Below are 24,344 nucleotides of genomic sequence, written 5' to 3'. Positions count from 1 at the left end.
ATGCCATCCAGTCTATGCCCTTGTTCTAAGCTTGTCTTGAATCCAGCCCTAATTTTCTACCTCCTTAACATTAAACTGTCATCATTTATTACATAGTTTACTAAAACTTTCTACTGTGTCATCAAAACATGTAGACCCTGCTTGTGGTGCCACTGTGCTTGCCTTTCATTCTCAGTCCCATCTTATTAAGATAACATTATTTCAGCTCATAATTAGGGGAACCATCCTTTCTGTATTAACAGTCTATGTGATTGAAGTGGAATTGTTGCCTTGAAGGGTGGACTTGTGATGGGTGTTCCATTAAGAGCAGCCTGCTACCCTAGCCACAGTGTTAGATGCTGGAATGGCATGTGATTTGACTAAAGATGACCCATGAGGGCATTCACTCAACTTTAATTTGTTGTGTTTAGGGAAACACCATATTTTTCAGAAGTATTACTGAGCTGGGTATATAAAAAAGTCAAAAGTTAATGGTGGCTAATTCCGAAACCATGTGTGGAGAGAGAAGTTAACATAGAGGAACATCTAACCTAGACGGAGGAGAGGGTTGCAACTTTCAGCAGATTCCCTGACCTCAATGGAGGTGAGAAGGACTGGTGATTGAATTCCATCACCCATGGTCAAATACATAATCAGTCAGGCCTATGTAATGAAGACACCATAAAACCCAAAAAAGATGGGATTGGAGAGCCTCTAGGTTGATGAGTACATGGAAATGCAGAGCAGGTGGTACACTTCTATACAGCATGGAAGCTCTGTGCTCCTTCTCCCGTGCCTTGCCTTATGCATCTTTTTCATCTGGCTGTTTCTGTTATATTTTTTTTTTTATAATAAATCACTCAATCAGTAAGTAAACTGTTTTCCTGTGAGCTGCTCTAGCAAATTAATCAAACCTGAAGAGGGAATTGTGGGAACCTCTGATTTAGTACATTAGCCAGAAGCACAGGGTATTAACCTGAACTTGCAATTGGCATCTGAAATTGGGAGTAGACAGCGTTGTGGAGGTGAGCTCTTAACCTGTGGGTCTGATGGTAACTCTGGGTATATAGTGTCAGAATTGAATTAAATTGTAAGGGACTCCCTGTGTCCCAGAATTGCTTGATGTGTAAAATACTACCCTACATTTAGTGATCAGAAGTGACAAAAGTGAAGTAAAGTATTGAGAGTAGAGGAGACTGAAGGAGTGCTTTTCCTTTACAATTTGATATTCAAGACCAGATTCACAGTATGTTATTATGAACTGTGATAGCTGAAAGTGTGACTGAAGGATTTCATTCTTACAGACTAAGACCCTTTTGATATTGCGTAATGGAACATTGAGGAGCCATTTCCTTACCTATTTCCATGTCTATTCATTTTCTAAGTATAAAGATTGATGGACTTTTGTGTATTTTCATTCAGTGAAATTTAAGAAGTTAGTGAAATCGAGTAGCCCCTGTCCACATAAAGCTATCAAGCACTTGAAATATGGGAAGACCTAATTGTGATGTGCTGTATGTGTAAAATAAACAGATTTTTTACACAGTGCAAGAAAAAGGAATGTGAAATACCCCAATAATTTTATATTACATATTGAAATGATGATATTTTGGATAGGCCAGGTTAAATAAAATATTATAACTTTTAAAATAACCACTGTTCATATATTTTTATCAATGTTATGCTTATTAAGAAGAAAATACAAAATAATTTGTCTCCCCTTCTTTAAAATTCCTTATAGTGACAGCCATATCAAATATCATCCATTTATTTTTATTTCCCTTTTGTTATTAAGTTATTCAAGTTGCTTGTCTTCTTAAAGGACTTATATTTTATATTATTTAGGTTAAAAGAAAAAAGACCCATATCATTTGCCTTACCTCTTGTAAAATCCTTAAAAAACATGACAAATACAATTTAAACTTCAGTTTCCAGTGATGAAATTCTCACTATTTAGTACATAACTCACATTTAACTTCTTGTTTTGAAAGATAAGATTGAGCAAAGTGCTATTTCTGGAGGGATTGCATCTGGCCTTACATTTAGAAACCAGTCTAGTGTGTTTGAAGGGAAAACATAACTGTGTAGATTAGTGGGAAGAAAGGTTATCAACAACATTTTTAAGTTTACATTTTAATTTTATGTATTATATGTTCTATTCTAATTGTATACCTTCTGATTTCAATGATAGTAGAAGATATTATACACATGTTCTAGCAGTTGTTAGCCTCATGAATTTTATAGACCTTGCTGACTCTGATGATTTCCTATGTATACAAAACTTTAAAAATATCTATCAAAAAACTTTTTGCTGAGGAATTAGCATGAGTAATATGAGAAGTATGCAATTTAAGATTAAAATAATATTTATTTTTCATGATTCTAAGAGAAATGTATTCTTGTGGCTAATAAAAAGAAAAAAAAAGACAATAACAGTAAATTAAAACTGTTTAGAAGTATTTAAAATAAAAAGCAAAAAAACAAACAAAAAAACCTTCTAAGACATTTTCCAAAGTGTCTATGGGAACAGCATTTGTGTAGACTTAATCACCTCTGGACTTAGTTGACAATATACAAAATTGCCAGAAAGAGATCCTAGCTCAGCAGTAGGAGCCTGGAAGGTATACCTTGCAAGGAAAGACCAGGAAAATCTACTAAAACAGGGAACATCCAACAAGGACACACAGCATAGAGCCATGAGGCCATTTTACACCAACAATGAGTCAGATATCAGATTTCAGGAAATAAAAACAATACAAATTTGACACAAGAGCTGGACACTAATAAGCCAAATGAACAAATAGGTCAGTGATCCAAACAGAGAATGCTCTGAAGTTCATCAACGGAGTCTTCATAGTTGGCCTGGGACACTGACAGTCAACCAGGGTTATATTTACTAGGGTTGCTTGAGGGCTGTGAACAGGTGGCTCCTTCATTTTCCTAGTGTCAGCCATAAACAGAAATGTGACAGTAACCACATTTTTTTCCTGTCTTCAGACTTTCCTTTCCTACTGACTCTTCTCAGCCTTAAACCCTCCTACATTATTTCTGTCATACGAACCAGGAAGGCAAAGCTACACACAGGAAACAGGCCCTCCCTTGGCCTCCAGTTCTCCTCCAGATGCTGCACTATTTCCCACTTTTTCTCAACAGTCAGACTTCTAGGAAAAGTCATCATTGACTGCCTCTACTTGCTTACTTCCAATATATTTCTCCACTCAGTGCAATCTGGTGCCTGTCCCCAAGACTGTCTATTGAAATTCCTCTCACTGGGGTCACAGAGGGCTCCGTGCTACGAAATCCAGCAGACACTTCAGTCTTTCTCTAAGTGATACTGACTCTGCCTTCTTAGAAATCACTTTATCTCAACTCTTATCTAAATTCTCTCAGCGTTCTTTTCAAGGCTCCTCCATGAGTTTTTTTTTTCCTATCAGCATCTTTTCTTGACACATAGATTTACATCCATAATTACTAATTTTGTGAACAATTAACCATCTGTTGATGATTTCCCCTGATCTGTTTCACATTTGACTAACTCCAGAGCAGTACAATCAAACATTTTATCTTTTGATTTCCATATTTTTTTGCATCTATCAAAGTCAACATTTAATCTAAAATGATGAATAATCTCTCTTTTTGCCTCTCTCATACCAGTTTCTCTTAGGGTATTGCTTATCTCTATAAGTGATACTGGAAAACCTGGAGTCATCTCAGACTCCTCCATCTCTTCCTGGGCACATCAAAATGAAATACCAAGATTCAAATATCTCTTCATCTGCTTAATTAATTATAAAATTTATTTGAATAATTATAAGTGTGATGGTAATAACAATGGCTAACATTTACTGAGTGTTCACTGTGATGCAGGTACTGTGCCAAGTGCTTTACATGTATCAGTTGAACGTCTTTATGGGATGGGTATTGTAACTAGTTCTATTTCAAAGAAGAAGAAATTAAAGCAAAAAATGATTGTCATTTTACCAAACTCCCTTCCGCCGTAAATGGCATTATGGTGCCAAAATGTGCTCCTTTAATCTCCTTAGCTATCTTCATCTTTACAATCTTACAACTTCCCAAAACTAAATCTAAATCTTTCTACCAATATATATTTTAGGCAATACCATTTGGGGATCCACATTAATAGTATATTATACACCACTAGCATGACTCAAGTTCAGTATTATTATTTCAAATTCTCTTACAAATAAGCCGCTTGGGTTTCTGCATACAATGAAGGGACACCTCATCAGCCCAATCCTCCTTCCAGTTAAGCTGTCTTCAGATGGCCATGGCTTTGGGTGCTCTTTGCGAAATGGAGCTATCAAAGTGCCAACACAGCTTTGTGGTCTTTGGCCCTGAGGGTGTCATGTTCAGGCCCCTGCTGAAGTAGAAGAATCGCTCCCCACTGGGAAGTGAGGATTTCTAGCAGAGCTTGTGGTTTGCTGAAAACTTAGGGCTAAAACCGTCAGCCTGTGTGCACATATGACTTCTAGATGCCCACACAGTGAGACAAGAAGATTCTCAGCAAGCAGCAAACTAATTTCTGGTAAATGAGGAATGTGGAAACATCTCATATTCAGGAAACATCTCATATTCAACCTTCCAGGCAGATCTATGATTATGGGACATGAAACTTAATTCCTTGTCTTCTTTAACGAAATAATAAAAATCATGATTTTAAAATTATATACAGATTCTTGTGCTTCTTTATAGTACATTTGCCTCTACCCACTTCATTAACTATCTGGGTCATGTTGACTCAACAGTTCCCCCATGAATGAATGCTCCGATATGTTCCAAGTATAAATGCTATTCATCAGCCACAGATGAAAAGCTTGAATGTATAGTTAAAAGAAAAACGAGATAATTTGTAGAGATTACAAAGTAGAATAAGAAACCTAAAGTAAATATTAGGATTAGTACAAATCTTGGAGCTCAAAAAACTGAAGAGAAACTGTTACTTGTTGATGTACCAAGGAAATGAATTACCTTCTTTCCAGTACTCAGCAATTCTAAAGTCATCTTCCAGATCTCAAGCCCTTAAATTTTTTTGTTCATTTCTTTACCCCAGATCTTAAAAATATATGTGCGCATATACGTACACACACATGTTTCTGAAGAACCAAATATCATTTTAAATTTAATGACCTTAACGTTATGACCTTGTGGTAGAAATTCTTAAAATGTTGATCTCATAAAAATTCTACACTTGAATTTCTTATTATTAAGTTCTACCATTTTGATGTTGATGATGAAAACAAAGCAAGTTCTAATATTAGCAGTCAAGAGTGAACCTCTTCATTTCTGTGTTCAAAGCCAGTATCTCTTTTAATTAGGATTTTTATGAGAACAACTCCTTGACTTGGTACTTCATCTAACTGAACTTTTTGTTTTGCAGGTAGGTACTTCTTTTGACTGTTGGCTTGAGTTTGACTTTCTTCCCTAACATTGGAATCCATCATGTACCATTTGAGATCTGAGAGAGGCGCAAGCTTTAGTATGTAGAATTTGACAATCACATCTGCAGGCATTTCTTCTTGGAGAATGAAAAGCAATTCTATTGGTGGCTTTAGTAAGAGATTCCAGTGATAACTCATGTCTTCCTGCAGCATGTGGGAAAAAGACTTAAATTTCAGACACTAACTCTATTCATGACTTTTGAAACCTTTCTTCTGACATGGAAACATTCTCTTTGAGAACACAAAGATCGACATTAAAATGAAGTCTGTTCTTGTCCTGGCTAAAAACATCTCTTGTTTTTCTTGTTATAGAAAGGCATTTGTTATACTTTTTATTAGTGTTTGAAGTGGAGGCTACATTACTGTATTTCCCCAACGTGTCTCCATAGTAGTTAGCATTTCCTCCTCAGTTGTCTCCATTCAAGTTGTGTTATATTGAGAAACATTTGAAGTCTCATGTGTGACTGCCTTTTTCCAGCACTTCAGGAACACCACCATCCTCATATTTTTTCTTCACTATTTATTCTCTACAAACCTTGATTCTATTCTTGCCTTCTTCCTTTGTAAGATGTACAGGTTTATCCCACTCTCCCTGGAAAAGAAAACATTGGGTATTTTGTCTGTAAATCCTATGTAGAAAACCTTTAGTGGAATCAAATATTTAATCTAGATATAACTTAAATCCCCAAAGGAATGCTATAATAAATTCTACAATGAGTTAAATAACTCATTGGTCAATGAGAAAGGCTTTTGAAATACTTCACAGCTTTTCTCATTTAGTGTTATGTTGTTTCAATGAAACTGTGTATTAAACAGCCAACATCATAAAAGACGAAGTTTTAATAATAAGAAAGACAGATAACGATGGGCTATAGGAAAATGAAAAAATATACCTTATATTAATCCCTAAAATGATTTTTGGTAAGACACTGAATGACCTGGCCTGTTCCTTTTGTTCTTTTATTTGTTGGTGTGTGCCTCATGAGAGATGAAATGGGTAAAGCATTTGTGTTTTATGGGGAAACATCCCTTAGTAGTTCCTGGATACACTAAAGAGGCAAGGTCACTATTCAGGGAGTTCAGTGACCTAGATTCTGCTCACAGCAAAGCTATATGCGAGACTTATGTCAGGTTATTTTCTCTGTCTTTTATGCAATTTTCTCATCCATAAAATTACAGACCAATTATTAATTGGTCTGTAAGGCACCTTTCTTGTTTGTGATTCTATGGCTACTATTAGAAATTCAGTTTTAAATAAGGGAATAGAAAATGTACACTCACACATAACTTTGTTCGTGGCATCAAGAAGCACGGTGTCTTAGGGTCCTGCTTCCTTAGTGTGTCCCAGACCTGATATCAGTCATTTCCCCCTTCTCTTTGCCAATTTCCACCTCTCCTCCCCACATCACTGCACTGAGTGTCTCTGTGGACATAATTCTACGGAAAGGAAATTGGGTTAACTGTCCGGGGAGTAAATTACAATGCTGGTATCAGGAGTCTAAGCCATCTGGAAACTAATGAAACAGGGGTTGCAATGAGAAAATAGATGCTAAATCTACCCAAGGTGGTTTTCTCTCAGGAAGAGAAATTAAGAAAAAGAGTTGATGCACATATGCTGTCCCCAAGCAGGGGCTGGTTCAGCAAGTGTAAGTGCATGGAGTAGGTTGGATTAGCAAGGGAGCGTCATGAAGTGGTAGAAGCTGTGGGCATGAACAGGAGAGAGAAGCAAACAGTTGTTGTTGTTTTTTAATGTCACTTTATTCCAACAAGATTTGAGGACACAGAGAATACTGATTGAACAAATCATAAAGACTAAATTAGAGTATTTGTCCAGGTCTAGTCCAGAGTTTACATGTAACAGAGAAATACTTGGTTAAGTGTGGATCTATTTTTAAAATAAAAATTATAGTTCTTGGTTAATTTATTTGAAGATACTATCTGGAATTTCTTTAGCACGTAAAACTTAAAAAAGTATCCACTTTTAAGTATTTAATCAGGTGGTCTTAAATATGACTTAAAAGAGAAACCCATTATACTGATATTCAAATTATTTTTCAGTTTTTTAAAAATACGGATCTGAAATTTTTAATAGAGAGATTAACTCATACCATGTTTTAGACAACTCAGTACAGTCGATATCTGCAATATGCAAAGGCTGCTGGGCAGATCCTAAATCTATTTGGCAGTAGTTATATTCACTATTTTTCTTCACTATGTAATTATAGATGAAGAGCAGCTCTACTTCGCTGGAATGCATTACTTCATTTTTAATAAATCATTTGGAAATTGTCTTATTACAGGTAAAAGTATTTATCATCCAGGATTCTCATTCTTCAATAGTAATGGCTGCTCTTAACTAACATTACACTGAAATTAAGAATAGATACATTTGACATTTCGATATTGCTTGCAGTCACTGAAGCATGATATTTTATGTACATTTAGCAATAACCATTGAGACTCAGGGCATTCATGAGGTGTTCATGATAGGAAGGGAGGAGCTGATACATAGAGATTGCATTGACTTCAGTTCATTAAAATTCAGAAAATGCTCCAGAATAAGATTGTTCCTTATATTTTTTAGGTAAAAAGATAAGTTTACACTGTTTTTTGTTTGTTTTTCTGGTTGGTTGGTTGCATGTGTGTAAAGAGAGAGAGACAGAGAGAATGAAATGTAGTACAAAAAAGCACATACTATATGATATCATGGCAAAATAGTTATATTTTGAGTAGATAAATGGTTTATTTGGGGGCAAAAACTTACTTGCAAATAAATTTTCTGCAGTTGTGATAGTGTTTTACATCTTGATAGGAGTTTAGGCTATACAGGTGTGGGCACTTATCAAAGCTTAGCAAATGTACACTTAAGATTTGTGCATTTCATTGTATTTGTTTTACACTAAAAGAAAAAAATCCGATTTAAAATAAAATTCTAGTTGATAAGCATGATGCAGAATATAGCGGGGAGTGTACCGATACTTTGAAATGCATTGAAATAAGATGGATAGAGGACCGCACACGAGGAATAAATATGACAGGGTAACAAGGAAAGCAAAGGCAAGAGCTGCAAGAGGGAACTAGCTCCACCAGCCATTGAAACAGCTCTGTGACTAAAAGGGCGAGACAGCGGGGCCTGGATAAAAGGCCAGTGGAATGCAACAGGGAGCCCAGGGAGAACCACAGGAGTAAGGGGAAGCCTAATATAGGATGAAAATAACGTCTCCAGTCACTGTCCTGGGGCCAGGAAGTGAGGCTGGGACAACTGGTTCCTCATTTGGAAAATGATGTAATTGGATCCGCACTTCACGTTATACAAAAGAATAACAATCACATCGATCAGAAACCTAAATTTAAAAAAAAAGAAAGCTGAATTCCTCTATAACCTAGGCGAAGGGAAATGGTTTCTATTTGTAATTATAATGCTCGTGCAATAAAAAAATATAGGTGCATTTGATTACATGCAATAAAAAAAATCTTTAGCATGACAAAATATAACTAAAGTGAAAGACAAATATCAAACTGATAGAAAATATTGACAGATATATCAATGATAAAGGGCTGATAGCACTATAATGTAAAGATGTCTGAATTTAAGGGACAGAACACAGAGAAGCAAAGAAACAAAAACCTTCAATAAAAAATGGACAAAAACCTAGAACTGACATCACACACACACAGAACATTGAGTTTTAAGCATATCAAACAGTAAAAGATGTTTGACTTCATTTCTCATTAGATAAATGCAAGTTAAAACTATTTTGAGATCTCTTTATCCGACTGGTGATAATTTAAAAATTTCAGAACACGTTCTCTTTGCAAATCTGTGGAAACAAACAGTCAGACATTGGTGGCTGGAAAGTAAATTGATACAACCTTTATAGGGGGATATTTTTCAACATCTAGGAAAACTGTATATGCATTTACTTTTGAATTAGCAATTTTACCCCCTGGAAATTTACCCTGAGAATACATCTTCAGGTATGTGAAAAAGTACATACACTAGATGCAAATTGAAGGCAGGAACCATCAAGGATGGTATAACTAGTAGGTGAAATTTTGATTAAAAATAGGAAAAAATACAAAATCTCAAGTTTCTCCTCACAAGGTACTCATTTATTACCACGGGAAATATACTGTACATTGGAGAAACCTGGAAGGCACCACCCTACTGAAGAGATTAACATTAATATTACAAATGGCCCAAGTCAACATCACGTGTCTCTTGCTCTAACACACTAAGAATAATACAACATTTCTGTTGTATTCTTGTGAAAAAATGGTAACCTGAACCTAATAATGTGGAAACACCAGACAAATCTCCCTTCACCCGAAATGATGTGCCTGTTGTTGCCATTGACAACAAATGTCTGTATTCAATGGGAGCTAATTTGGAGAGAAAAAAATTATTATTTTTTATTAATTAACTGGGTGTGGAGAAAAAAAGAAGAATTTATGATGCATACAGTCTTAGCTCTTACTTAATTCAGCAGCAATTAAACTTTGCTATTGCTCTTTGATATTTTTAAAATTTTACTTTAGTCGTTAATGCAACTTGGTTTCTATGCTTTAATTTCTTCACTTGCTTTACACACAAGACTTTGATTTTAATTTTGTTCTTATTCATGGGTTTAAAATATTTTTGTTCATATACATAACACATGGTATTTCAGTTTTATACCACGAGTACAAGGTGTAATTGTTCCCTGTAGCATTTCTTTAGTGGCAAAAATCCGTGATATTCAATTTCAGAACATTATTGAGTATAACTTACATTGATTTGCATATGTATGCAAAATATTTTTAGAAAGACATAGTAATAGGTGGATATGTAGCTACATAGTGCTTTATAGTAAATAAAACTAGAAATAAATGAAAATATTGTGCTAAATTGAAGAAAATAAAGTCTCATAAAGCCCACATACTTTGTATTCCATACAGATAGACCCTCTACATTGACCCCGTTCCAATAAAGTGCACCGACATGCCTGATTTTTTTTCACTATTCTTTCTGTCCCCAATTCTTAATCTAAAGATGAAGTGGTGCCTCTGGAAATAGAGCTAGGCATCTTTATAGCCGGGATAATTAAAGGGTTTCTAGGCCTAGGGGTTCCTGTAAAGTTGTCCAGCACAAAGCCACGTAGCTGAAGGACCGAGGGTGCACCCTGCTTATGACGCTGTGCACTTTGCAGAGTGGCTGTTTCTCACTGGGAGAAAGAGGCCTTTTTCTGGGCACAAAGGCCTAATTTGCTTTTAAGTCTGTGGTGGAAAGACTTTAACTGTCCAGAAGGGGCGTACTTTTCTAATCACACCAAGTCAGTACAGGCTGATGGTGGCCCGGATTCTATTTCAATAAGCTAGTTTTACATGTTGCCTGATCCTGTGTGTCTCTCTCATTTACCACTTTGATCCTGAGAGCTAGTTCCCATGTCATACCCTGGTTCATGAACTGTTTTCTGTACTTGCGTAGCGATATCTTTGATTCAGTAAAAGCAGAAGCCCAGTTTCTTCATGAGTGAATTTTTTTTTTTCTCTCTAAACTTATAGGTACTGTGCTGTTCTATTTCTGAATTCATCATCTGGATTTGGTCTGTGTTATCTGATACTAGTCTCCACAAATATCATCAACTTTTCTTTTAGTATATTTTCATTTTGCTTGTTTAGGCATCACATGGCAATGCTTTCGCCCCTTGACAACACCAGGCTGTTCTTGACATAGGCTTTTACTCTGAAATATCATCTATAACAATTCTCTCTGGAGACAGAGCTTCGCTTGACCAATTGAACTTTCTTTTATTATCTATAATTCCACCTTCCATCAAGAATGTATGGTTCATAACCAACATATTGTTTAGTATGTATGTAAATTCTAACATATTTGATGAGTACAGTAGTCCCTGTTTTCCATGAGATATATCACCTAAGACTCCCAGTGGATGCCTGAAACCACAGATAGCACTATATATACTATGTGGGGGGTTTTCCCCTATACATACATACAGAAGGGAACAATTTATGGTTTCTATTTGGCATATCCAAATTGCTAATATCACTCCCCTTGTACTTCGGGGTGATCATTAAGTAAAGTAAGAGTTGCTTGAACACAAGCACTGCAAAACTGCTGCAGTCAACTTGATAACTGAGAGGACTACTAAGTTACTAATAGGCAGTGAGTGTATACAGCATGGATAAGATGACATAGGGATGACGCATGTCTGGGACAAGAACAAGCTGGATGGCGAGATATTGCATCACATTATTCGAGCGCGCAACTTAAAACTTGTGAATTGTTTGTTTCTGATATTGTCCATTTAATATTCTCAGGCAGCAGTTGATCATGGGTAACTGAAACCACACAAAGTGAAATTGTGGGTAAGGGGGGACTACTGTAAATAAATATTTTATGTTCAAAGACTTCTATAGCTAAAAAGTCTCATTAGAATACTTAGAGCAAAAGGATCCTCTCAGATCTTTTCTTGAAAACAGTAACTGCAGTATAATAGCTAATTTTTTACATACTTCAGAGTGACTCTGTTCTCTCAATGTGTTGGATTACCTAGCAACTTATTTATATGCGATGGAAAGGGAAATAAATATATAACACATACCAGAGTTTAGGACAATGAACAGTTGAACATCCCTGGGGAATTTTTGGTTTCATAGAGGAGGTTGACTTGAGCACTACCTTGAACAATATATGTGTTATTCAGGGAAGAAAGCATTCCAATACAAGGTACTCAAATGCGGGAGAGAGAGCTTTGTTTCCTGAATGAACTTTGAGGTGTTCAATATTGCTGAAGAGTTAAATATCAAACTGAGAGCAGAAGCTAACATTAGTGGTGATGAGCTGTATCAGGGAGGGCCTTTCATGCTAGTTTTAGACAATGAAGAGCCATCAGAAACATCTGAATAAAGGAGTGGCTATTTGGATCTTCATTTAGGCCTCCCGATGAGGATGTGCTTTGGGGATAAAGAATGCTCTACACATGCACCATATTGGCCCCGTGCCATGACTTACAGGAGAGGCCATGGTCTATGAGAGGATGCCGTAGAGAGAGGCGTCATCAGGATTCGGTGCCTTAGGATGTTGAAATCGCCGTAGTAATGTTTCTGGCTTTGGACTCGGGTGGATGGCGGCTTCATTATCTCAGAGAGGTGAAAGACCTGAGGCTCCGGGCTGTCCGTGACTTGGATTAGCCCATCATTGAAGGCAGACGCAAAGCCTGGTCCACATTCCAGGACTACTGATAAAAAAAAGTCAGTGCTATTTTTCAGTAACAAATGTAAGAATTTAAATGTACGAATGGCAGTCGTAATTTTGTTGCAAAGTCACTTTCATTACAGTTACCGCATTCAATAAACACATTTATTTTAGACAGCTCATTGTTAAGTACTTTCAGTAGCATGAAAGAGTTATATTCAGAGGTCACAGAAAGGGAACAGCTTCATAAACTTGTGTTCCGAATAACAAAGGTCACAGCACTCACTTGAATGGTGTGCTTTTACTTTTAGCTACAGAGCTGAATTGTATAGTTCATTTCCAACTTTAGGAGAGTTCTTTACAATAGAAAGAATATACAATTTGCTTGCACAATACTCACTTTTATGTCTTAAAAAAAGACTTTATTAACTATTGGCATCATGGAAATAACTCCAATGAGACTATCTGATTGCCATTTATTTGGTCGAAATTACATCTATGATGTTTAGTTTTTAATATAAACCAGATGTCAGCTGAGTGTATCCAGTCTGTTAAAGTCAAGATGAGGTCAGCTGAAACCCCGGAAGAATTATCTGTAGAAGTCCAGAGCTCTTCCTAAGATTTATTCAACTCCTCCAGTGGACTTAGGATATTTTAATTGCTTTTGTCACTGCTTTCTCCATTTCTCACAGAGTCATCCAGATACTAAACCTGGCTCCTTTCTAAAATTAGAGACAGTCCTGCAGCTACTAGTACAGTGTATTTGTGAGTACCGCAGATTTAATGAATAGGAGGGGAGGGGAGGCTTCATTACAACATTGTAGCCAAACATGAACTTTAGACATAACTCATCTTTAGAAGATCCTCCAGCTATCACAACACTGAAGAAAGCCCACTGGCTACTTCAGCCTCTGACCGTTTTTCTTGCTCTCACCTCTCCGTGGTCCCTTTTCACTCCTTTCTTTAGTGTCCCTCACACCCGGCCCCATCCTACTAGAGCAAAGCCAAGGTCCCTCCCCTCATCTCATTGGAAGCAGTTAGACTGTCTTTGTGTCCTGGGATTGCAGGTCTTCAGGCTTCTGCCTACTTCTTCACCTTCCTCCTCTAGGAATTCTCCATAACAAAGGCAGCTTCTTTTTTAAGAGGCAAAGAATCTTATCCTATCAGGTAGAACGATGGCTTTTGAAACCTACTGGTTTTTCAATACAAGAATCTTACTGGGATTGGTCAAGTATGTGATGTAATAATTAAGGATTGGTGACTATAATGAGGAGAGAGTCTTGAAGTTAGTTGATATGCAAGTAGTTTGTCTAGTTAAAATATATATTGTTCCGAGAAGAAAGCCATTTGCCCATGGGAGCGACCTGTTCTCCTTAGAAAAAGCTTGTTTGAGCAATTTTATATATTTGAGTGAATTTATTTTCTGGAAGTTCTTAAAGCATGCATGAAAGGTATTTATAAATTCAGAGCCTTATCATAGTGCTGATAGTTAACTACTCTGTCAGATGAGATGACCCATATAAAATACATAGCACAATGCCCACTACACAGTGAGGAGTTCAGTAAAGGTTTGCCACCTAGCACTAGCTTTCTTATTAATGATGTTTCTTAAATCAGGGCTTGAATGCTGGAGGAGATGGTCTGACTTTGGTTGATAAATGCAAGATTTGGTAATGACCCACAGGGAGCAGGCAGTGGTGGGCAGTCCCAGCTTTGGTTAGTAGGAGGGAGCACACGTTGGTAGATAGCTCATGGATATCCAAGAGCAGGCAAGAAGCAGAGATCTCAGCAGGCAGAACATGACCCTCTGAGTTCTTACAGCAGAAAATAATAAGCAGAGGTTCAGGTAAGCAAGGAGCAAGATTTAATGGCAGGCAGCCACAGCCAGCTGAGAAATTTTAGATTAGGGCAGTAAGTGATTTAGAAGGAATAAGAGGGAAAGAGGAGGGACCTTTTTCCGCATTGCTATCTTGGACAAACAAGGAAAGCAGTTCTCAAGCCAAGATAATCCAGACACCAGATCGATTATTGAAACCACAGTAGAAGTGAGGAATACAGTGGAAGGCTGGCCACAGGAACTAAGGATAAAAGATAAATCATTAGAACATGGCAATGGTCAGAATCCTACCAGAAGCAAGGCTGACCCAAATAATATATAGACCTTATCTATAATACTTTATACACTGTTTCATAATTAAATGAATAGTATAATAATAAACGACATTCATATAATTCCTTTATAATTTCACTTGTTTTCCTCAAAAGTCATGTAAAGTAGATACGGCGGCAGTGTTACCCCAATTTAGGTGATGACAAAACTGAACCTTAAGAAGGCTTTGCTCACACATCCTACATGGCAGGACTGGGAGGCAGATGCAGGCTTTTCAGACAGAGAGCTTAGCTTGCTCCAAACACGTGCGAACAGGAACGATGTTCCTTAGGTTTGAGGGGAATATGTTACAATAGAGTAACTCGTAGACCCGTTTTCTTATACTCTTTCCCTTTCCAATCCCTAGCTCATTTATTTGCCCTGGCTCTAGGAGACTAAATAACAAAACCCACGGAAGATATGAAAGAAAAAACGAGGCAGCAAATGTGGTGTTTGTACACCTCCACTTCAGATAGTCCCAAGCAGAGCTCTGACCTGGAAGCCCATCTGATAATTCATACAGCCACTTGCCTGGGAAGCCTGTGTTCCTCAATTGCATCCCTTATTAGATGCATTTTGTGAATGCTAGATTCTGGAGAGATAAGTAAGACGGATCTTCCTTCTTCTTTTAAAAAGTCCCTTAGTCTATTGGATTAGATTTATTATGAAAGAGTAAAATGAGATTAAAAAGGTTGAGGCGTATAAGAAGAGGCAGAAGACCAGAGGAGGAGACAGAATAGTTTTTTATGGGGCTAGGGAAGGGTAGAGAGAGAAATTACCTGGCTGCTTGTTTCTCTTTCCTCCAGCTTGTGAGTGTCCCTCTGAGGTACTTATGGCATATTTCAGACAGAAGCCAACAGGTGAGGGAGTCTTGAAAACACAACAGTATCCCAGTAACTCTCCCTCCCCACCCATCCAAATATGCAGAAGAGAACAGAAGGGGCGGGGAGTGGCTCTGATAGCAGATAGGCCAAGCATGAGTACAGGGTCCACCTGAATTTTAAAATAAAAGTATTTGGGAAAGATGGATAAAATCTGATTTTTTTTAAAAAAAGAATGAATTACTGAAGTAATTATGACTTATAGGAACTTACTTTTGATAAGTTTAATAAAAATATAAATCAGTATATAGAAGCCCATGCAAAATTAAGTGCTTCATTTTATTGAGGCCCCAAGCTGTTTAATGATTATGAAAAAAACCACTTTCCCGTTGCCCAAGTCTTCTTTGCATGGATGCATTGGAAAATGATGAAATTTCTCTCTGTGAATATGAATGTTAATGATTCAGAAATGTGGAAACCACATGCAATTCTGCAGTGTTCAATGCAATTCCCCTAACTTTTAAAAATAAGAAGGCTATAAAGGACTTGAATTGTGAGTTTTTATTTTTAATTGCTGTGATTAATCTTCTTTGATTGAGGCCGTAACAGGTAACCAGTGACTCACGGAACAACAGTCCAACAGGTCATGCAAACTAGTGTTGACATCCTTTGTTTGTGGCCCTAAGTGGATTGTGTCTAACTAAGCCTCTGTGTAATGATGGATCCTTTGTGATTTCCCACTTTCATTTTCTAGTCAGCTTTTCTTTCTTTGATGCGGCATGTTGTATTCAGTAGCTTATCTGAAAACATCTATATGGTTTTGAAAAGAATAAAATCTCACTGTAATTCCCATAATGTGTGCATTCCCAAGGGGAAAGATAGTAAATAAGGTACAGATAGCACTGTATTTTCATGTTCCAGACATTGGAAACACCATCCTACCCCCATATTTTCTCCAAAGGAGAGCGGGTGCATTTATTCCTCATCTATGTATAAACCAACAGCTGATACAGAGAAGATTGCACCGACATTAAAGTACATCCAGGTGACAGAAGAGATTGTAAATGAAGTGGAGAAGACTTTGCGAATCCAGGGCTTACAACTACAGGAAAGAGTGACTTATTAACTTCATCTGCTCTAAACATAAACAGAGATAGTGACCTTATGTATCTTGTTTTAAAATGCTGATGTAAGCAAAAAGGTTTTATTTATAAAATCTTATACTTAAGTGTATATATATATATATATATATATATATATGTATGTATATATGTGTGTGTGTATATATATATCTACATATACATACATATATTCTTAAAAATCAGAATTTCTGTTGAGTACCTTCCAGTAGCAGTTCTCAATTTTGGCTGTACGTTCAAGTCCCCAAGAGAGATATTTTTAAAAATCCCATTACACATGGCCACACCCAGACACTTAAATCAGAATCTCTTTCTGAAATCCACACATTAGTGTGTGTTTTTTCAATCTCATGGGATGATTCCAATGTGCAGCCAAATTAAGTCACAAATATATTATTACAGAATTAAAAGGAAATAAACTTTCACTTCAGGTATTATAGATTTAGCATGTCATAATATAGTGTAAATATGGAATATTGCTATGATAACACTTATGATTTTAGTAGAATACCAGATATCAGGAACTTAATTGGACTAGTAGGCAACAAATACTTCTTTCAAATTGATGAAAATTGCTATTGCAGTCTGCCACTTTTGCTCTCAAAGTTAATTACGTATGCATTGTGCTCCCACCATAATGTCAATTTTGCCAGTCTTATGTAGATATTTACATAAGAAAAAGTAAGGTCTTCATAAAACATATCGCTAAAAGAGTATTTGGTCTATATGTACATAATTTTAATGAAACTTAATTTTTTATGTTTGGTTTGAATGAAATGATCCTTGGGGAAAGGTGATTTCTTTATTTGATTAAAGATATAAATTTGATGTAAGATTAAGGCATATTTTTAAATAATTAAAATGTTTTCTTCTAATTTTTGGACACCAGTAATATTTAAAATGTTTGATATAGCATATAATATAGGGAAGAAATCATTACTGTTACAAGTTTTATTAAATAATAAATTATTATTATCATTAGTATCACCCAGAGTTTTGAACTAGCTCTGTGATTTGAGACTTGTGTTCGGTGAAATCAAGATTTGAATTAGTTAGTTCTAGAAGTTCTGTCTAATTCCAACATTTGGAGATTCTGAGCTTTACTTTGCAGACCAAGTAATGTCTACCACACATTCCAGATTATCTACTTTACTCTTACATGCGAAATGTGGACAGGGTTGAAATTACTCTTGTAATATTACAAAGAAGTTGTTTGCCATCTGTCAGGGAGAAGAGAGTATGAGAGAAGTCCTGTCTGTTTAAGTCCTTACCCGACCTCCATCATATAGGTTTCTTTAGTTTATTCATTTGTTTGTAACTGTGTCTGAAAAATCGGAGAGTTACAAACTCTACCAACTTAAAAACTAAAGCATAAAAAAAGAAAACAAATTAAACAACACTTTAAGTACTTTCCCTGTACTGAACAAAAAATTATTGTATTCACCTGTTCTAAGATCCGCACTTCGTATAGTTTGCATGTCTGAAATCAGGATGAGTGTTGTAGTCAATGGTTAGTTACAGTCATTGTCTACCAGCCGGCAGTTGTTATGCAGACAGTATTTTTTAAGCCGTGTCAACATGGTCATGGCTGTTCATATAGTTAGGCTTCAGTTTAGTTACGTGCTCTGATTATACTACATATGCAGAATTTGTCAGCCAACATCTCTTCAAAGAGATTGCAATAAGATTCAGTTGGGAAAAATAGTTACCGTCTGAAAAGAATTCAGGGAGATCATGGCAAGAATTAAATTTCATAGGATAAAGCAAATCCATATTTCCTGTTGGAAAATGACAGCAATTCTCTATTTTCTTGCTGGTCAGCAGCTGACTGATTTATGTGGCCTTTCTTCTTATCATGTCAGACAGGGATCAGCAGAGGGACATCACCAGAGATCTTATTAGAAATACGGAATCTTGGGCCCATCCCAGACCTACTGAATTACAATCTGCATTTTCTCAAAATTCTCATTTAATTCCTTTGCACTTTAAAGCTTGAAAAGCACTTTACAGTACCAAGGAAGGTACACAAAAGACGACAAAGCTGATTTATATTTTGTGATGGAGATAAGTGATAATGATGTCTCTCAAATGTTAAGCAATACAACCTAAAGCAGGAGAAAGCCCCTCAGAATAGATGACAGATGATTAGTGATGTTGAGCATCTTTTCATATGGCTGTTGGCCATCTGTATGTCCTCTTTGGGGTGGGAAAGCAGACTGGTGAAGCCACTGTGAAAAGCACTATGGAGTTTTCTCAAAAAATTAAAAATGGAACTGTTATTTGACCCAGTGATCCCGCTACTGGGAATATATCCAAAGAAACCTGAAACACTAATTCAAAAGAATATGTGCACCCTATGTTCATAGCAGCTTTATTTACAATACCCAAGATCTGGAAACAGCCAAACTGCCCATCAGTAGATGAGTGGATAAGAAAGCTGTGGTACATTTATACAATGAAATACTACTCAGCCGTAAAAAAGGAGGAAATCTTACGTTTTATGACATGTAGAGCATTATGCTAAGTGAAATAAGCCAATCAGAGAAAGACAAATACCATATGATCTCACTTATATTTGGAATCTAATGAACAAAATAATTCAAAACAGCAAAATAGAAACAGAAGCATAGATACATGGAACAGACTGACAGCTGTCAGTGGGGAGGGGGGTTGGGGGGGCTAGATGAAAAAAGGTAAAGGGATTAAGCCAAAACACACACACACACACACACACACACACACACTATATAGATGATAGATAGATAGATAGATAGATAGATAGATAGATGATATAGATAGACAGATGATAGATATAGATAGGTAGATAGATGCTAGATGATGATAGATAGATGATAGATAGATGACAGATTAGATAGATGACAGATTAGATAGATGATGATGATAGATAGATAGATGATAGATAGATGATAGATAGATAGATAGATAGATAGATAGATAGATAGATAGATGATAGATAGATAGATGATGATAGATAGATAGATAGATAGATAGATAGATAGATAGATAGATGATAGATAGATAGATAGATGATAGATGATGATGATAGATAGATAGATAGGTAGGTAGGTAGATAGATAGATAGATAGATAGATAGATAGATAGATAGATAGATAGATAGATGATAGATGATGATGATAGATAGATAGATAGGTAGGTAGGTAGATAGATAGATAGATAGATAGATAGATAGATAGATAGATAGATGATAGATAGATAGATAGATAGATAGATAGATAGATAGATAGATAGATGATAGATAGATGATAGATAGATGATAGATAGATAGATAGATAGATAGATAGATAGATAGATAGATAGATAGATAGATGATAGGTAGATAGGTAGATAGGTAGATAGATGATAGATGATAGATAGATGATAGATAGATAGATGATAGATGATAGATAGATAGATAGATAGATAGATAGATAGATAGATGATAGATAGATGATAGATAGATAGATGATAGATGATAGATAGATAGATAGATAGATAGATAGATAGATAGATAGATAGATAGATAGATGATAGATGATAGATAGATAGATAGATGATAGATGATGATGATAGATGATAGATAGATAGATAGATAGATAGATAGATAGATAGATAGATAGGTAGATAGGTAGATAGATAGATGATAGGTAGATAGGTAGGTAGGTAGGTAGATAGATAGATAGATAGATAGATAGATAGATAGATAGATAGATAGATAGATAGATAGATGATAGATGATAGATATAGATAGATAGATAGATAGATAGATAGATAGATAGATAGATAGATAGATAGATAGATGATAGATAGATGATAGGTAGATAGGTAGATAGATGATAGATGATAGATAGATGATAGATAGATAGATGATAGATAGATAGATAGATGATAGATAGATAGATAGATAGATACATAGATACATAGATACATAGATACATAGATAGATGATAGATAGATGATAGATGATGATAGATAGATAGATAGATAGATAGATAGATAGATAGATGATAGATAGATAGATAGATGATAGATAGATAGATAGATAGATAGATAGATAGATAGATAGATAGATAGATAGATAGATAGATGATGGATAGATGACTACATATGATGCATAGACATTGACAGTCAGAGGGAAAGGAGAAGAGGTGGAAGTGGGCAGAGGGGGGATAAGTGGGGATGGGAAGAGACTTTACTTTGGGTGATGAGCGTACAATGCAGTATTCAGATGATGTTTTATTGAGTTGAACACTTGAAACCTGTTTTGGTTTTATTAACCCATGTCACCCCAATAAATTCAGTTAAAAAATAGATGAAAGAAACTTTGAAGCAACAAGAAACTGGTGAGACTGATTCATAAGCAAGCATGACAATATTGATAGAAATCTATGTGCAAATAAGTTTAAAAGCTTTTTCTATAAACTTTATTTAAGTATTAAGTAGATTCTAGTGATAACAAAGCACTATGCCGCAGTTTATTTGACACCTTCCCCCCCCCCTTCTCCTAGTGGTACCTAAAATCATGGTGTACCTTACCATAGGTGAAAGAATAGTTTTGATGAAACACAGGCAGTAATACTAGTTCAGTGTATCACAAAGCTATCGGAAACAATGAATATCCTCGCCCTTATTGATACATACATATATCATTGTACTTGAGGTAACTACATAGATAAACTGACATAGAAAATGATTAATTTGTATAGCTTAAGAACTATTCTATAAATGATTTTATTATACAAAATTTGCTTTGCTATATAACTTTTCATGGAGGAATAATTAATAAAAATATTAGCCACATTTTATTTGTATGCTACATTAAAGATAGTGTAAAGATTCTGTAAGTAAACATAATAGCCGCATTAATAGTAAATTAGGTCAATGTAACTTTGTCACATATTATGAATACAAAATTAACATTTGTGAGTGGATTGTTTTAACCACAAAAATAAAGCATGATAGAAATAGTTTAAGAAGGTAGATCTAAGTGTCTACTTTAATTTTGATATTTTAAATGATTTCTCTAAATTAATACATCATTCGTATTTTCTTTGTTGGCATTTTGTGTAACAAACAAAAATTTGATTTAAAATTCTTCATTTTATTCCAGATGATACTGAGTAGCATGTATAGACTGTTACTTGGGTTAAAATCAGTAGTTGTTGACAGACTGCTTTCAGCCTCTTTTTCCAGTTTTACTTCTTTATTGGTGATGATGATTCTTACCATACTTTTTCCTTAGCATGCGGAAAGTGATGGGGTGTTTTGGTGAGGCCAAAGAATTGAGAGTTGAGGAAAATCATGGGGAGAACCTTTCTGACTTACCAGGATGGCTTTCTAAGGTCATATAGTGCTGAGATGCCGGGAGTTACAGGCCACATGATGATGAAGGACATAGATACTGCTTGAATCTTACCAGCAGAACGGGAAGAGATGACTATAAGTCAAACTACCTTTCCCCCCTACACCCTTTTTTCCTGTATGCAAAATATCTTATATATTGTGGATGCTTAATAAATTTTTCAAATAAATATATGCTGAAGAAAACTAATAGTTCAGATATATGTGCATTCTTACCTGGTTATGTTGCAGAAGACTTCACTGAACAGGTGAAATTTTATATTTTAAAAGACGATTAAAATCCCAACAGGCACACAATCAGTATTGTTTTTATTATATGTCTTTAACTCCCACATTTTATTGGATTTTCTCATTCACCCGTGAATGATATTAATTATAACAATGCTTGTTTTGTCATGTATTTGGGTCTTCATGAGTGGCAAGAAATATTGGGTTCATTTTATTTTATGGAGTGATTTTAATTCTCTAGCTCGTCAGAATATTTTACATGAAAAAATAGCCTAAGGTGAATAAACTTTAATTCCTTCTGTGTGTACCCAGGGGTATTTTTTTATAAATATTCTGTAATCATGATGATTTTAAATCATGTGACAGAAATGTCTGAATGTTGACACATTGACAGGGCTAAGGACCACTTGCATGTTAAACTTCAGATGAGTACCAGAGCAATATACATATTTATTTATCCAAATGTAACTTTTTGGATTGAAGTGCTTGAAGGTAAAATCTGGGCTGCTTTGCATTCATAAGCAAAGTTAAAACATTTTCTCAAGATATTGAGTTCTAGCCCGGCGGGGAGTGGCTCAGCGGTTGAGCGTCGACCTGGGATCCAGGCAATCGGGTTTTGATTCCCAGTCAGGGCACATGCCCGGGTTGCAGGCTTGATCAATGACTCTCTCATCATTGATGTTTCTGTCTCTCTCTCTCTCTCCCTCTCTTTTCCTCTCTCTGAAATCAATAAAGATATATATATATATATATATAATATATATATATATATATATTATATATATAAAGATATTGAGTTCTAATAGTAATACAATTATGGGTTAACCCCTTACTAATCAATGTGCTTCGGGGACCAGGGGCACCTGAGTCACCTGGAAACTTTCTTAAAAATGCGGAATCTCAAGCCATAACCCAGACCTACTGAATCAGAATCTGCATTTTAACAAATCCCTAGGTAACTCCCATTCCCATTAAAGTTTGAGAAGTGTTGGCAGCCTACCTATTCCCTTTCCTGATCCCCTAGTTGATTATATAGTACTAATTGAGAATCTGCAAAATACATCATGGCCCCTAAACTTTTCCTTCAAAGCAGACATGGTTCATACCATTCTCAAACAGAAAGGAAAGCATGCATGACTAGATTTTAGAATAGAAAAATAACCTCAGTTTTACATGCTTCAAAATTCTGTGGATGTATGTCTTTTTTTATGTTCTTATGACTTTTTGAGTTGTACAATAATTCTCCTTTTCTCAACAAAGAATAAAATTATATCCACTAAATGAATTCACCTGTCCCTGTCATACCTGGTCTTCTGTTGACAGGCTCAGAATGTTATTTTAGCTTTCTTAGACTTGTGGAAATCATGCTGCTTGCTTCCCTACAGGAGTTAAAATGAAATATTAGTAATTATGCATACTTAATTTTCAAAATGCCAACTGATTACTCACAGCATTTATAAAAAGGAGAATTCTTGTCGAGGTGCATAAAATGTTTCCTTAAGAAGGACTTTTCAAGTCTGCAATTGTGCTATCATGGATATTTTTATTACAGTGATTGGAATAAAAAATGAATTCTTTATTAACATATCCTTCCTTTTTCCCTTTTCCAGATGCAAGACGAAGGTCTATCCTGATGAACTTCCAAACACAAGTGTAGTCATTGTGTTTCATAATGAAGCTTGGAGCACCCTCCTTCGAACTGTTTACAGTGTTATAAATCGTTCTCCACACTATTTACTTTCTGAGGTCATCTTGGTGGATGATGCCAGTGAAAGAGGTATAAATATTTTTCTCATATATTTTCTTAAATTAGAAAACTTTGTTATGGTCGGAAAGACAGCTGGGAAATGATCTGTATTTTCCTTATAATTATACTAACCCTGAAACCACCCATCATCATCAGTGCATTTTCATCAATGTATCTAGGCAATGCCAACCCTAGAGACAAGGAACTAATTATTACAGTTTCTCTCATGATTCCATTTGGTTCTT

General features: G+C 35.7%; 1 protein-coding gene across 1 annotated transcript in view; it reads left to right on the top strand.

Annotated features, from left to right (window-relative positions):
• GALNT13 (polypeptide N-acetylgalactosaminyltransferase 13) overlaps positions 1-24,344 on the top strand; it is a 417,763-nt gene that overhangs the window by 223,045 nt on the left and 170,374 nt on the right. The window contains exon 5 of the mRNA XM_081141998.1: positions 23,963-24,129. Coding sequence (XP_080998124.1) covers positions 23,963-24,129 — 167 coding nt within the window. The remainder of the gene's footprint in view (positions 1-23,962; positions 24,130-24,344) is intronic.

Source organism: Miniopterus schreibersii (genome assembly GCF_964146895.1).
Source record: "Miniopterus schreibersii genome assembly, chromosome: 7".
NCBI classification, from domain to species: Eukaryota; Metazoa; Chordata; class Mammalia; order Chiroptera; family Miniopteridae; genus Miniopterus; species Miniopterus schreibersii.
The sequence above is the reverse complement of the archived record's forward strand: the minus strand, read 5'-3'. Positions and strand labels throughout refer to the sequence as shown.